Source organism: Vitis riparia, chromosome 7, assembly GCF_004353265.1.
Source record: "Vitis riparia cultivar Riparia Gloire de Montpellier isolate 1030 chromosome 7, EGFV_Vit.rip_1.0, whole genome shotgun sequence".
NCBI classification, from domain to species: domain Eukaryota; kingdom Viridiplantae; phylum Streptophyta; class Magnoliopsida; order Vitales; family Vitaceae; genus Vitis; species Vitis riparia.
In genome coordinates, this window is record NC_048437.1 from 4,366,258 (window position 1) to 4,382,160 (window position 15,903).

The 15,903-nt window shown below is 37.8% G+C and overlaps 1 protein-coding gene across 4 annotated transcripts; it reads left to right on the forward strand.

The window, feature by feature from the left end:
• Positions 1-1,663: 1,663 nt before the first annotated feature.
• LOC117918680 (OVARIAN TUMOR DOMAIN-containing deubiquitinating enzyme 7) lies at positions 1,664-15,844 on the forward strand. Of its 4 annotated transcripts, none has more exons than XM_034835502.1 (13): positions 1,666-1,771; positions 1,972-2,078; positions 2,169-2,244; positions 3,160-3,309; positions 4,568-4,629; positions 10,230-10,314; positions 10,427-10,576; positions 10,768-10,888; positions 12,790-12,917; positions 13,004-13,098; positions 14,634-14,776; positions 14,885-14,936; positions 15,477-15,844. In XM_034835502.1, the coding sequence occupies exons 1-11, from the start codon at positions 1,721-1,723 to the stop codon at positions 14,761-14,763; spliced, it is 1,155 nt and encodes a 384-aa protein (XP_034691393.1). In that variant the 5' UTR covers positions 1,666-1,720; the 3' UTR covers positions 14,764-14,776; positions 14,885-14,936; positions 15,477-15,844. The 4 variants fall into 4 exon arrangements, with proteins under 4 accessions (XP_034691395.1, XP_034691393.1, XP_034691392.1 ...); XM_034835501.1 differs by having other exon boundaries at positions 1,667-1,771; positions 13,001-13,098; XM_034835503.1 differs by lacking the exon at positions 1,666-1,771 and having other exon boundaries at positions 1,987-2,078; positions 2,162-2,244; positions 13,001-13,098.
• The last annotated feature ends 59 nt before the right edge of the window (positions 15,845-15,903 follow it).

Here is a 15,903-nt window from a genome sequence, read left to right on the forward strand (position 1 = left end):
TTAAGCCCAATACTTAAGAATGAAATATGAAAATTGAGAAAAAATATATAAATTTTTATCTTTCAAAAAATTATATTTATTAAATATGAAAAAAAAAGTAAAAAAATATTAATTTAAAGTTTATTCCTTTTGTAAGCCTCAATAAAAATATACCATTTTTCAAAAAAAATAAAAATAAATTATTATTATTATTTAAAAATCAAACATCTTGAAATATATATATATATATATATATATATTTTAAAATTATGTATGTAAAAAATAATAAAAAAATATGTCAAAATTAATTTTCTAAATGATATATTTTTATAATATATTTAAAAAACATTAATTTTCTAAAAATAATAAATTTTTAGAATAATTATTAAAAAAATTAAGATAAATTTTTTTCCAATATTGTGGTAGGAAATAATCAAAATAATTTTAAAAGGTATATTGGTCTATTTACATTTTATATCATTTTCATTAATTATATAATTTTTTTGGGTCAAATCTTAATTTTTAGACCCGATTCGATTCAAAACATAATTGTCCCTTGTTAATATCCTTCTTGCATTTATTTACGCAATTTAACCTTGATCCCATTTATCGTGTGATTTCGAGGGAGTAGACGTTACCACATCGATCCGACTTAACGACCTTACCATTTTCCGTTACATTCGTTACTTCCAAATGAAAAACTGCGATATCGTTTTCCATCCACCGTGAAAAGAAGAGCAGTCACATCACCTGATGAGCTCAGCCAACTACTCCTTTTTTTTTTTTCTCTCTCTTATTTGTTATTTCTTATGCCAGTTTAGATTCTTCTTCACTTTGCATGGGGCTTTTCGTGTCTTCGATTGCTTGTTAGTTGCTGCCAACCTCCCATCATCCCATGGCCTATCTCTTTAACAAAGTCCACTTACACTCTAGGCCCCGCTTGGCCAAATAAAAAGCACTGATGCTTGTTTAGTCTCTTGTTGTTCCTTCACATCTACTAACCTCTTTTCCTTCCCTTTTTTTTTTTTCTTCTTCTCTTTTTTTAAATTTTAGTGTGATCCCCTTATCCAATCGTTTTCGGTGCACCAAACTTTATTATATATTATCCTTGCTTTCAATTAAGGTTTGGTTATGATATCATCTATTATAATCTTAAAATTATTTATTCGTATGACTTTAAAATACATCTATTGTCTTTGATTAGGATATTTAATAAGTTTTACTCCCTAATGTCACCACATGACTAATCTCAATTTTTGTGCTCCATGTGTCTAATACCCTACCATCACAAGAAAGTCATTAATAGAACGAATCAATGGGCTATGGGACCATGGGCCACCACAGATATAAATGGGTGCTTCGAGAAGTAGACCCACTTGCCCATTGGCCTAGGTCCGCTAAGCCAGGGCATCGAACAATCTCTATCTCATTTGTTCTGTCGACTTGGTATGTTTAATGCACGCACTCACCAGACCCATCACACTCTGCACGCATATGGTTCTGCTTCGAAATTCCAACCTGGTGGGCCGAACTCCATATCGTGCTCAACCCTTCCGGCAAAACATACGATTGGGCTTGGGCCACACTTAACCCAATTCAACTTCAACCCACTACCACTCTAAAATCGGTTTTTCCGGTCGAGTGGCCGCGGCCACGGCACTAGTACAATAAGCCAAAACCTAGAGTATCGAAAACGATGTTACAGGGAAAAAAATAAGAAAAAGAAGAGAAAAAAAAAACAATGGTTCAAGCAAAGCATCAACAGAAGTCTAAAGCCAAGAAACAGCCCCAGGTAAATTCTTATTCTAGATTCGATGATTCGTTCTCTCCTAAAATCCACTGAAAACCTCAGCGGATACTATTCGGCTTCATCTGGCTGTGTCTTGTTGTTTTAATTTCAAGTTTCAAGAGATGCTTTAATGGTTGTTTTCATGGAAAATTGCTTTCTGGTTCAGATAAGAATTACTGAATGTAAGTTTGTTCGGTGCACAGATGAAAAAGCAAGGAAAGCAGGCTGACATTTCGGAGTTCCGGGCACAGCTCGATGCGTTGGGCTTGAAAATTATTCAGGTGACTGCTGACGGAAATTGTTTTTTCAGGTCAGTCTTTAGTGGATTAATCTGAAATGGTCAATTTGATATTGTGTGTGTCTACTGTAATTTGATTTGATCACTCTTGTTAGTTTGCAGGGCCCTGGCAGATCAATTGGAAGGCAATGAGGAGGGACATGAAAAGTACCGCAGCATGGTGGTGCGGTATATTTTGGTAGGGGGGAAGATTGATTGTTGCAGTTGTATCTGTAGTCGTTGATTCTGTGGCAATATCATTTCAACTACTTTTATTATGAAACCTTATCCGAATGAGTGTGCTGGACTTCTGAAATAAAAATGGCTGTGAACTTCAATATTGTGGTACTGAGAATGTAGCCCCTTAGGGTGCTCAGTTGGCTAGGGTTAATGTCAGGATGCAGAGTAGACGCACATGGTCCTAGGTTTGATTCCTGTTGCTGGTTGAATGCCCCAATTACCCAGTGCTGTTTGTGGTGGGCATGGTTAGCATTTTGAGGTTTGGGTTCCCATGGAGAGTTATCAAACATATATATAGATATATATTACTCTCAGTTGGCCCAATCTGTGCCATATGTTCCTGTAATGTTAACTGTTTAATGTATTTCATTTTAAATTATTGGGCGAGTTCCTAAAAGAAACTCCTGTTTTAGTTGGCATATATGTGAGCAAGCAGAATGTAGAAGGGAAGACAACCAATGATATGTGCGATTGTTTGTCTAATATATTAGAGTTTGTCTGTAAAAACAGAAGAAATTGACCTTTAGATGGGATTTAGGTGTGGCTATGGTTCAAGAGATACAGTATTTACTGCTTACAAGGATTTATTCATGGATAAGTCTTGTTCTAATGCCTCATATAATTCTAAGCGGAGTGTAAGTCAGTTTTATGTGTTTTTTGAGGCTTGCCTAAGGCTGATGCACAAGAAGAATGCATCAATGAAACCACAGAGGCAACCTCTGGTTACTTGACTCAATAAGTCGTATCTTGGCAAAGAATCTCTCTCTCTCTCTCTCACACACACACACAGAGAAATAACTCCCAATTGCTGTTTTTTATTCCTTATTGAAAAAACCAACTTGTGGATGAACCTTATATTGGTTATCTTGAACAGGAAAACCGTGAAATGTTTGAGCCATTTATTGAGGATGATGTGCCTTTTGATGATTATTGCCAGTCCATGGAAAAGGATGGCACATGGGCAGGACACATGGAATTGCAAGCAGCTTCTCTTGTTACTCGTAGCAATATATGCATTCATCGAGTAAGACCTTTTAATATTTCTGTTTGTTGGATTTACCACCTTAAACAAATATTTGTTTTATTAAAAATATTTATTTTATGTAGTGCCCTGCTTTTCACATTTAAAGTAATTGTTTCCAAACCTGGACTGCTTCAGGTTGAAATGGTATTTTACTGTGGAAGCATTAGGAGGAGAAGAACACCTAAAGAAAATGGCTGCACCTGCTCTAGCTTTTAATGTTATGATATTTAAATAAAGATTAAATGTACTAAAAGGGTTAGAGAGAATGAAGGATGGAAAGAAGTGTAAGAATGAAGAAGAAAAGAAGGAACTGCTCTAGCATTTAATTTTATGATATTTAAATAAAGATTAAATGTACGAAAAGGGTTAGAGAGAATGAAGGGTGGAAAGAAGTGTAAGAATGAAGAAGAAAAGAAGGAACTGAAGGATTTGATTTTTGAAAGTGTTCAAACCAATTCTACCAAGCCACTTCCATCTAATCGATCCCTGCCTTCTGCTTGATAGAAAAGAAAGAGAATTTTATACATACAAAATGTAATGATAGGCTTGATAGCTATGTAGCCCATGAGTATGAATACTGTTAAAAGTGTCCATTTTTTTTATACATTTATTATTAGTGCATCAATTATGAAAAAAACTGCAGACTAAATGGTAGTCAAGACATAAAATCTTAAAATGCTCCAGGGGCTTCCATTGTTCTGCACAGTGAAATGTAACTAGATCTAATTAGGTATATGTTTGACTTTTGCTGCCTTGTTTACCTCCTAGCATTATGATTACATAGGATCCTAGGCTTTAGGAGGAATTGATTTCACTGTGACAGTTCCATTTTGATTTTATTTTAATAATTTCTATTTAATGGTATATTGGTGAGGAGAGTGTGTCCCTTATAGGGTTTTTGGAATGGTTGGCATCAAACTAAGGGGTGGTGAGCCCTTTTTGTTTTTTTTTTTTGGTTTTGAGAGGGGGTTGTTGCTTTGTATACCCCCTGTATACTTGTAACTTTCCGCCTCTCCATCAATATATCTTGCTTTACTTATAAAAAAAAAAAATTTCTATTTAATGGTTTTATTATGGCACTGGGAAGAATTTTGAAATCTCGGTGATTATGATATTGTTGATCAATGTGAATATGATAAATCTACGATGGATACTTTTCACTGAAATCAGTATGCACTCCCCAAAAATGTGGATTTCATGATTACATGAACCTACTGTAAAATAAGGTTCCTCATCCCTGCTTCTTTCCTCGATACAGCATATGTCGCCTCGCTGGTATATACAGAATTTTAATGCCTCTGGAGCTCGGATGATCCATTTGTGAGTACTCTAGAATCCTTATCATGATATTGCTATTACTTTTTCTTAACATAATTTAAGTCTAGACTAAATAATTGTTTTTGTTGCACATATTGATTATGAAATTTTTATTCCTTGTTATTGCATATCTATTTTCATGAGGCTCTGGCTTTTTGGTAAAGCCAAATGGTGAAACAGGATTTGTGTAGCTAGCTGCAAGTAGATTTAAATAAAGCTTTGTTTAGTTGAGCTTATGAAGCACTCGAATTAGCGGTCATGTAATGCAGAATGTACAAGCTAGAAAGCAGAACAATGTTATTGACAGATTTTTGAAGTGGAAATTTTGTTTCATAATCATTGTGTTTTTTATGTGATGTGCACTCATTAGATTAATGTGATGGAAACATTACAATGTCCATTTCCTTGCATATGGGAATAAAATTAACTGTGTATTTATTTTATGTTTACTCATTGACAAACATAGGACTACACGGGTAATAAGCAGGCTAGATGGCTATTCTATGATAAGCTCACAAGGTCTGGTTCTCTGTTGAGTATTGACATGGAAAATTACAAGGCTTTAATGTGGAGAAGAGATCAAGCAGTTTAGAAATTTTAACATCCACAAAATAATGTTGAATCTTAACACATCAAAGCAGGTAAGAAGCTACCCATGTCTTCATTTTAACTATTCTAAAATGATTGAAAAAGGCAGTAGAACATGTATTATTTTGTAGGTAAAAGAGAATATAGTAAAGGGCATTTAACAAAAAGGGGCACAATAGCACTACCCAAGTGCACCAAGAGTATGCAACATGCACCACTAGGCAGGAAAATAAAACTGTAAGACCTTAAACAATCCATAGAATCCAGTAAGGACATAAAACTATCAATAAAAAGACTTTTGAGACCAAAGATAAAGAGAAATGATGGAAGGCTTATTTAGCGATAGATATGGATGGTTTAAAATTTCATATGATGGGATTCTCTACGGAGGGGTTGGAGAGGGAGATACTGAACTTTCTGACTAAAATCAGAAAGAGGAGGGAAAAGATCCACAGTAAGGAGCTCTTGGAGAAAACCAAATTCGAAAGGGAACTAAAGAGGCTGGAATGCTCCGTCAATTACGAGGGGGGGGAATAAACAGAAAGGTCCTGTTCAGGGCAAGGGGGATCAGCTGATAGTTGTCCAATGAAGCTGAAGATTATAAGTTGGAATGTGAGGGGAGCTAATGACAGCTCTAAGAGGAAAATTATTAAGAACTATATAAGGAGTCAGAGGGTGGACCTAATGTGTATTCAAGAAACCAAGATTCAGGAGATGTCGGAAGGCATTGTGAGAAGCCTGGGTACAGGAAGATTTTTAGACTGGAGAGTCCTTAATGCGGAGGGGGCTGCGGGTGGCATTTTGATTTGGTGGGACAAGAGGGTCTTGGATATATTGGATTGGGAGGAGGGCCTTTTTACTCTGTCTTGTAGATTCAAGACTATTGAAAATGGGGCTACTTGGGTTTTTACGGGAGTGTATGGTCCTTTTACTAAAGCGGAAAGGGAAGGTATGTGGGAGGAACTTGGGGCGATAAGAGGTCTTTGGGACGATCCCTGGTGTCTTGGTGGGGACTTCAATGTTATTCTATTTCAGCAAGAAAGGAGCAGCCAAAGTAGAATCAGTTCAGCCATGAGGAGATTTGCAGAGACGGTGGATGAGTTAGAGCTGGTGGACTTGCCTCTGCAGGGGGGAGAGTTCACCTGGAATGGGGGGTTTAATAATCAGGCGTGGGCGAGGCTTGACAGATTTTTAGTCTCCCAAAGCTGGTTAGATCAGTTTAATGGAGTCACTCAGATCAGGTTATCTCGTCCAATTTCTGACCATTTCCCAATCGTGTTAGAGGGGGGTGGAATTAGTAGAGGCCCCACCCCGTTTAGATTTGAAAATATGTGGCTGAAGGTTGAGGGGTTTAAAGACATGGTGAGATCATGGTGGCAGGAGATTGAGGTCAGGGGCAGCGCTAGCTTCAGATTGAATGTTAAAATGAAGGAAATTAAAAAGAATCTGAGAGTTTGGAACAAAGAGGTTTTTGGGAGGCTGGAGACCAATAAAGCTACAGCCTTAGAGCAAGTAGACCATTGGGATAGGGTGGAAAGTGAGAGAAACTTGACTGTGGAGGAAGCTGACTTAAAAAAGGAAGCCAAGGACTCATTTAAGAAATGGGTGCTGTTGGAGGAAGCCCATTGGAGACAGCATTCAAGGGAGATTTGGTTAAGGGAGGGGGACAGAAATACGGGGTTTTTCCATAGAATGGCTAGTGCACACCGAAGGAACAACACTATGGGCAGAATTAAGGTTAATGGGGAGTGGCTGATAGAGGAGCAGGAGGTGAGAGAAGGAGTTGTGGACTCGTTTCAGCAGGTGCTTTCTGAAGACATGGTATGGCAGGCGGATATTGGTAGCATCCAGGTGGATTGCATCAGCCAGCAAGAAGCAGAGAGTCTGGAAGTCCCATTTTCAGAGGGTGAGATCCACTCGGCATTGATGGAGATGAATGGGGATAAAGCCCCAGGCCCGGATGGCTTTACTGTAGCCTTTTGGCAAAACGTATGGGACTTCACAAAAGAGGAGATCATGGAGATGTTTAAAGAGTTTTATGAACATAATGCCTCTGTTAGGAGCCTCAACAACACTTTCTTGGTGTTGATCCCTAAGAAAAGCGGGGCGGAGGACCTGGGAGACTTTAGACCTATTAGCCTATTGGGGGGTCTCTACAAACTTTTGGCTAAAGTCTTAGCTAATAGGCTTAAGAAGGTGATTGGTAAGGTGGTATCTGGCGCCCAGAATGCCTTTGTTATGGGAAGACAAATTCTGGATGCTTCCTTAATTGCTAATGAGGTGATAGATTCGTGGCAGAAGAGAAAGGAAAAGGGTATTATCTGCAAATTGGATATAGAAAAAGCGTATGACAGCATCAATTGGAAATTCTTAATGAAGGTCCTCCAAAAAATGGGCTTTGGGACCAAGTGGGTGGGATGGATGTGGAACTGTGTGTCTTCTGCTAAATTCTCTATTCTTGTTAATGGAGTGCCAGCTGGGTTTTTCCCTAGCACTAGAGGGCTTCGTCAAGGGGATCCTCTATCCCCTTACCTCTTTGTTATGGGAATGGAGATTCTGGACGTCCTTATCAGGAGAGCGGTGGAGGGGGATATCTAACAGGGTGCAATATTCGGGGTGGTAGAAGATCTTCATTGAATATCTCTCATCTATTTTTTGCTGATGATACCATTGTGTTTTGTGAGGCGAGCAAAGAGCAAGTATCTCATTTAAGCTGGCTTCTCTTTTGGTTTGAAGCGGCCTCGGGACTTCGTATTAATCTAGCCAAAAGCGAAATCATCCCAGTTGGAGAAGTGGAGGAGATTCTTGAGTTGGCAGCTGAGTTAGGGTGCAGGGTGGGGTCTTTGCCCTCTCACTATTTGGGGCTCCCCTTAGGGGCCCCCAATAAGGCTTCTTCTATATGGGATGGAGTGGATGAGAGGGTCAGGAGGAGACTTGCTCTTTGGAAAAGACAGTACATCTCCAAAGGGGGGAGGATCACTCTCATAAAAAGTACTTTGGCTAGTATGCCAATCTACCAAATGTCTATCTTCCGCATGCCCAAGGCCGTTGCTAAAAGAGTGGAGAAAACCCAAAGAGATTTCCTATGGGGGGGTGGACACTTGGGAGGAAAAGTTCATCTAGTCAAATGGGATGTGGTCTGTTCAGAAAAACTCAATGGTGGGCTAGGGTTAAGGAGAATAGCCACATTGAATAGAGCCTTGCTGGGCAAGTGGATTTGGAGGTTTGCTTGTGAAAAGGATAACCTTTGGAAACAAGTAATCTCTACGAAATATGGGCAAGAGGAACATGGATGGAGGCCTAAGAAGGTCAATGGGGCGGCGGGAGTAGGGGTTTGGAAGGAGATTATGAAAGAATCAGATTGGTGCTGGGAGAATTTGGCTTTTATAGTTGGGAAGGGTTCCAAAATTAAATTTTGGAAAGATAGATGGTGCACTGATACTCCGTTGTCCCAATGTTTCAACCATCTTTTTGTTCTTGCTGCGCATAGAGATGCCACGATTGAGGAAATGTGGGATCAAGATTCGGGCCATGGAGAGTGGAATCTTGTTTTTGAGAGGGACTTTAATGACTGGGAGTTGGACATGGTTGGTGATTTGCTCAATACTTTGAGGGGTCATAGGCCTGCATTGGGGGATGACTCTGTTAACTGGAGGCAAGGAAGGAATGGCTTTTTCAGGGTTAAAGATGCTTATAGGCTGTTGGATAAACCTAATGCCACATGGTTTCCCGCAAAGAAAATATGGGTGGATAGGGTGCCAACTAAAGTCTGTTTTTTTGCTTGGGAGGCCACTTGGGAGAAGGTGCTCACTCTGGATAGGCTTCAGATTAGAGGGGTGCAACTACCAAATTGTTGTTTTTTGTGTGGCTGTGAAGAAGAGAATGTAAATCATATTCTTTTACACTGTATAGTGACTAGAGTCCTTTGGGATATTATTTTTGGGTTGATAGATATCAAGTGGGTCCTACCAGAAACTGTAAAGGAGACTCTTATCTCCTGGAGGGGCTCATTTGTAGGGAAGAAAAGGAAAAAGATTTGGAAATCCATTCCGTTGTATATTTTTTGGACGGTTTGGAAGGAGAGGAATAGATTAGCTTTTAGGGGGGGTGAGTTGAATATTCAGAGATTAAAGAATTCTTTTGTTTGTAACCTGTGGAATTGGGCCAAAGTGTATTTAGATGAGGAGTCTTTCTCCCTTATAGGTTTCTTGGAGTGGATAGCTTCCACTTGAGGGGAGGTAGTTCTTTCTGGTCCTTTTCTTTTTTGGGCTGTAGCCAGTTTGTATACTCCCTGTATGCTTTGTGGCGTTTAGCCTTTTTAATAATAATAAATAAATAAATAAAAAAAAAAAAAGTCATATGTTTTAAGATACTGAAAGTTTTTAAGATACCCTCTTCCAAATGGTCCAAAACAAACATAACAGGGTTGTCCTCCAAACTTTCCTGTGCTTCTTATCAATAAAACTTCCATGCTATCCAAACAAGACCTCCCTCACCTTCCAAAGGAACATCCAGAATAGGTCAAGTATAGAGAGTAGGGGATGCCACAAATTTTGAGTTTCACCACAATGGAGCAGAATGTGGCTTGCTGATTCATCATCTCTCTTGCATTAATCATGTTTTATCAATGAGTTCTGTTAGCATTTCTTCAAAACTTCATTTGAGCCTAAACATCTTCTCCTGTTAATACTGACCACACTCCACTGGCACTTTCCTATCCCAAAAAAATGCATCATTTCTGTTTCTAAGGCAGGGTGATCATCCTCCCATGCTAGGCTGCTTCATCAAACTTGAATTTCATATTGTTAAGAATTCTTTAGTATCGTCAGAGGCACTTTAGGTCTGACAATTTTCTGTGGGTTGTTAAGCTTTAAATATATAAATTGTTAAATTTTCTTTGCCTTGGAATTTTCAGTGGCTGTATCAACATTGTTACATTGGTTGCTGTCAATTAGCTTTATAATAGAAATTCAACGTTTCATTTCTACAGCATAATTTGCTAAAGTTTTTTGCAGATCTTATCATGATGGGGAACATTACAATAGTGTGCGGTTAAAGGAGGATCCTTGTGATGGACCAGCTAGGCCAATCATAATCAAGGTTTCTTATTTTAAACTTTCTTTGGTTGTTCTTATGACAAAACAATATGGTCTACTGAAAGTTACAAAATTCACCTGGTAGCAGCATTCTAATAACTTCTACTTTGTGAAAGGCTGATACTGATCTTTCGGCGGCATCTCATCAAGTAAAAGGTGCATTCAGCAAGTCTAAAAGTGGAGCTGGCAGGAATATCATTGATGCAGGATCCATCAAATTGGTCATGGTTGGAAGCGGTTGTGAAAATGCGGAAAAAGTTGAACAGGTGACGAGCCCCCTGCTAATTTGCATTTGTTTTGCCATTTCTTTTATTACTAAAGTTTCTCTTGTTATAAGATTGTAACATAAAAAATTTAATCTTCTGACTCCTATGTTGTTGGTTTTGCAATGAAACTTATCAGACATGGAGCTCCTGACGATGTTTGTTTTGCTGTTATTATTGGTGATCTATTCCAGGTTTTGGTAGAACTAAGCGGTGATGTTGATGCAGCAATAGAATATCTGATAGCTGAACGGGAAACAGAAGAGGACTTGGTTGAGAATGATAAACTTCTTTGTCAGACAGATACTTCTTATGGTAATGGCCGGTCAGTACCTTTTCACATTCCAGATAAACTTACGAGTGGCCACTGAAACATATTGTTTATTTTGTTAGTTTGTCAATTCATTCATCTCTCAGGGGCCTTTTTTGTTCTTTCATTATGCCAGATTTTTGCAGTCCTATCCTCTAGATCTAAGGAAACAGTTACTTCTGATATGCCGGTCAATTCCTCCTCCATGTCTTCTTGGGATTTCAGCTTTGCTTTCTCAAAATAAGGATTAGAAATCAGATGAAAAATGTTTATATGTTTTCTTTTGAGCATAATCCCTAGATATTGGACCTGTCCTCCCTGTGTGCAATGTTTTTCATCATTTCATGACCTCAGCACTTCACTAGGCTTCTAGGTGAACCTGGCAGGTTAACTCAATGCAGGGAGAGCTATTTTTGTAAAATGGGGGGAAATGCTTACTAATATATAGCAAAAGTCTCTTCTGGTGTGTTCACATGCAAAACTTTGTTTCTTGCATTTGCCGAAGAAGCCTTCTGAACTTGGCCCTTGAGGCCTGCTGAGGTTGCAAGTGGCTGGGGTAGGGATGGAGCCCTAGGTTTGACTCCATGTCTGCACTTTTAAGCTTGAATTGTAGTCCTCCAAAGGTAGTTGGAAAGTGAGTGCCTCCAAAGGTAGTTGAAAAGTGAGTGCCTCCAAAGGTCAAAATTTCAGCCTGCATTGCTTGCCATTCAGCACATGGTTAGGCAGATTATAGATATGGCCCTGCTTGTCCTCATCAGGGCATATCTATAACTTGTCCATATTCCTCCAAGATAGTGATCAAATTCACTTATCAAATCCATTAAGAAGAAGGGTTTGAACCACTGGAACATGCTTTCTTCTATCCATGAAATTACTTGATGAGCTATTTGCCTTCCTTACACCATGCTGCTGAGTCCCTTTGGTTGTTAGTTTTGTCTTTTTTCTTTTTTGCATGGGGTGGGGAGAGAACAGTAGGTTTTGGTGGTACTTGGCTAGCAATATTTGTTTATTATTTCTTTGCCCTCTTGAAGGTTATTGTATGCTATATTCTTTCCCGACGAATGAAATGTTGGTGTTTCCTGCCAAGAAAAGGTTATTCATATGGTCAATTCCCTTGAGGCTAAGCTCAAGGTGACCTCTAGATCTGGTAATAAGAGTTGGCCTTGCTAAGAGTGTGGCAGCCATGGAAGAACATTTTAGAGGGCATTAGTAGCCACCTTAGGAGTTGGAGTTGGGTGGAGGAGGTGTTGTGTTTGGTTTGCTTATATTTGTTTTATTTTGTTTCTTTACTGAAGGCAAAATATCTTGTCCACTTCTACATTTTCTTTTTCTTTTACTTTTTATCTCTTCTTAATACAATCAATTGTTGCTTAAAAAATGCTGTATTTTCCTTCATAAGGTTGCATTTAGTCTTTGAATGCCATGAATGATGACTCTCAGATAGCACATCAACTTTAAGGGACTGATAAATACTTGTATATCTTATTAAGTTCCATCAAGAGTAATCTGATCTTCATTAATAAAGTTGGGGGATCTACTAAACTTTATGATTGTACTTCCTAATTTTTGTTTTTATCTGTCCTGGCTCCAAATGGTTGATATTTGTAGGAGGGTGAGTCGATGGAGAAACCTGTTATTTCTTTTAAGCAGAGCACTCTTTAAGTCAGTAAAGAAAAATATGTCAGTTTGCTTTTTTTCTGCCAAAAGTTTCTGTTATCCAATTCCTATTCTTTTAATAGTACTGTAAGCTGGATTAGAACTGGGATACTGTACCCGGTTTTTCATCTTTGCCTGACAAGTTTGACTAATATTTCAATGGCATTGTTAAATGTTTTCCTTGCTTTTTGCACTTTGCAACTTTTGAGGTGATTGGTTTCTGCCTTATTTTAAGATTTCTGAGGTCTAGGTGAAAATGACGATCGAAAGGTTGAGCAAGGCAAAGAGATACTTGAAAATAACAGCTGCAAGCAAGATTCATCTAGTAATAGTATTGGACAAGCTCATGATGATAGCAGTTGTAGACGTGATGAAAAGGTTTTCCTTTTTGCTTCCCCTATTTTGAATTGGTTTGAAAAGAATGCTTATTATTTCCTCATCATTGTTTTTGGTTCCTGTAGAAGATCCCAAGAAACCAGGTTTGTCCATGTGGCTCAAAAAAGAAATGCAAGACTTGTTGTGGATCAGTTGCTGGGAGACCCTCTACTAAGTTTTTAGTGTATACTTCTTGAACCTTTTTTCTTTGTTCTTTTTCTTTCCCTTTCTTTCCTTCTTCTTTTAGGGGGTCAATTTGAATAGATGTTTGTGCATGTGTGTGAATTCTAAATCCAACTTTGTCTGAATTGCCTTGTGACGGTACACTTGTTTACTAAAAAGATTCTTTTTTTAGCATATAGAAACAATGGAATACCTCTTACACACGAAGGTCCGTGCATCAATATAAACAGCCCAACATGTTCGTTTGCCTGACAATCTAAGATAGACTGATGTTACTGGCATAGGAAAATCTAATATTGAATGTTCCACATTGATTATGTGATACATTGGACTGGGGTTGTTCTCTATATTGTTCTCTTTCATTCTTTCTTTTCTTATTTTTCAAAAGAATTGCTGCTATTTTTTCTTGTTAGTTGTTGCTATCACTGATTAGCTAATGAATATTCAATTCAGTCATTGAAGCATCTTCCTTGAGTGTCTTTCTTACAATCTTTATGGTTTAAATATCCATGCTTGTGCTCTGTCGCCTTTGAAAATTAATTCAGGAGACATTTGGATGAATATAGAAATATGAGGAGCTTGAAGGTACAAAGTCAAATGTAGGCAACAATTAATAAATTATTTTGGTATCAGAGTGTATCCTTCATTGAGAAGGGCTAATATTTTTGAAGGGTTAATTTCACTTACCTTCTCTCAGGTTTTGGTTAAATACACTTGGTCTCTATTGTTTTGAAATTTCATCAAATATCTTCCTTATTTTGAGTGAGGGAAGGTGAGGGAAAATAATATATGAAAATGATATGAGAGGTATTTGATGAAATCAACCCTATTTTTGAAATCAAATTCTTGAATGAAGACCAAACTGAAGCTAGCCTGTTGTAAACCCTAAACTGATCCTGAAAAATTATTGGTAGCATTTAGGATGATGAATAGACACTAAAAATCTTCTTATAAAACAGTCTATTGCACTTTCTGAGGATGCTTTAACAGGAACCTTGTTGATAAAATAAAATAATAATAATAATAATAATAAAAGCAGTAGTTAAACATTTGCAATGCTGCTGAATAACAGTGGTGATGGGGGATTTGCCTGTTGATTGGCCAAAGGAGAAGCATATTTAGAGCAAACTCTTAGCTGGACTGCCCATGAATGTTTGATTGATACAATTCAACATTAGAAGAATGTGAACCCAAGACCGTGTTCTTTATTTGTGCAAGCAGTCCCACTGTATGTTATTTCTAATTTGGTTCCATCAATAAAATATAATGTTTTAGGATCTCGTTGTCTGTTGTAAAACCTTAAGTCAAGGATTTAGAAGACTAGGGTACTGGATACTGTAGTTCTGTTGACCATGCAATCACTTATGTCTTGGTTGAGTCTTTTGAGTTCAAATCTTATTTATATGCTTCAATGCATTATCTGTTTTGTGGGTAATTAACAAAAAAAATTTCTTAACTAGTTTCATATCTGATCAGAAGCTTCCCCGCTTCATTCTCTATTTTCTGATCTGTTGTCGTTGTTGCATGTTGCACCAGTAACCAGACAGTTGACTCTAGTAAGGGTAGAAAGGAAAGGAAGCAAGGGAAGAAAGGTAGATCTGCTAAATTTGTTCCCTCCGCTAGATCTAGTGAAGGGCCACCCGACGTGGGTGCGCTTTCTATTTGATCAGGACACGAAGGTATAATACCACTACTAATTGTATTATCTATGTTCATCCACATCTATGGAAATTGGTGAGTATACATTTGATAACTATGGTTCGTGTTTTGTCTTCGTTCAACCAAAGGTCTTCATTCTGCTGTCACCAAAAGAGAAACAGATACTGGACCAAATCAAAGGTCAGTGATAAATTCTTGTGAAATTTTTTGTTCATTTCTCCATTATGCTTGCATACTGAAAACTGAAATTTTGTTACATATTACCTTTTCCTCAAATGTACTTGGATCACTTGTCTGATTTGCATGTTGACACGGGATGAAAGAAGTTTCCCTCCAGACTGTGAACCAAAATATAAATCTAAAACTTCGACTGAATGATCTCATCGATTCTACTTGTTCTGGTCATCCTCATCTTTTCTCCCCTGCAAAGTCCCCTTTCATTTTCTTCCAGTTCAGAGTATAATACCGGAATTCAAAACATGATGTCTTGAGACTCTACTGTATCCTTTCATATTAAATTTCTCACAATGAATCCAATTTTGAAATATGCAACTCTTAGATGGTGTTTGACAGTGATTTTAGGAAACATTTCTAATCTTTTCAATACTTGAATGATAAAAATTTTCAAATGTTAAAAATGTTAGAAACGCTTCCTAGAATCACTATCAAATGGGCTCTTAGTTGACGTTTATGATTGATAATTTGCCTCTGGCTTTGTAGGTCTCCTAAATGCTGGCGCGGGTGCTCTTGCAAATGTGTTTATACCAAAAGGCGAAGGAGGATATCTGCTGTCCACTGCAGAGAACTTCAACCATAGTAGAAATCAGTCCCAGATTATGGCTAATGCTTTGCCGTCCAAATTTAATTTTATTTCTGAAAGCAATGATGTCACATGGACCTGGTTGGTAGACAACGTTTGTGCATTAGAAGTTTAAACAAAATGAAATGACGGAAATAACAAGAAGAAAAGCAATGAAAGTGTAATGTATTTTTATTTGAGATTCTGTTGGGACTGTCTTCTTTTATATACGTTCATAGCCTGTAAGAGACAATTTTTGGCTAAAATGTATTAGAATGTTGGTTCAGGATGAGTGGCCTGAGGCCAAATGTTAGAATTCAGGTTCTGAAACTTGGAACTTAAATTTAA

Coding starts and splice junctions, on each gene's coding strand:
- LOC117918680 (XM_034835501.1), top strand. CDS start 1,721: ATGGTTCAAGCAAAGCATCAACAGAAGTCTAAAGCCAAGAAACAGCCC. Junction 3,310..4,567: donor GCAATATATGCATTCATCGA/GTAAGACCTTTT, acceptor TCCTCGATACAG/CATATGTCGCCTCGCTGGTA. Junction 10,577..10,767: donor ATGCGGAAAAAGTTGAACAG/GTGACGAGCCCC, acceptor GATCTATTCCAG/GTTTTGGTAGAACTAAGCGG.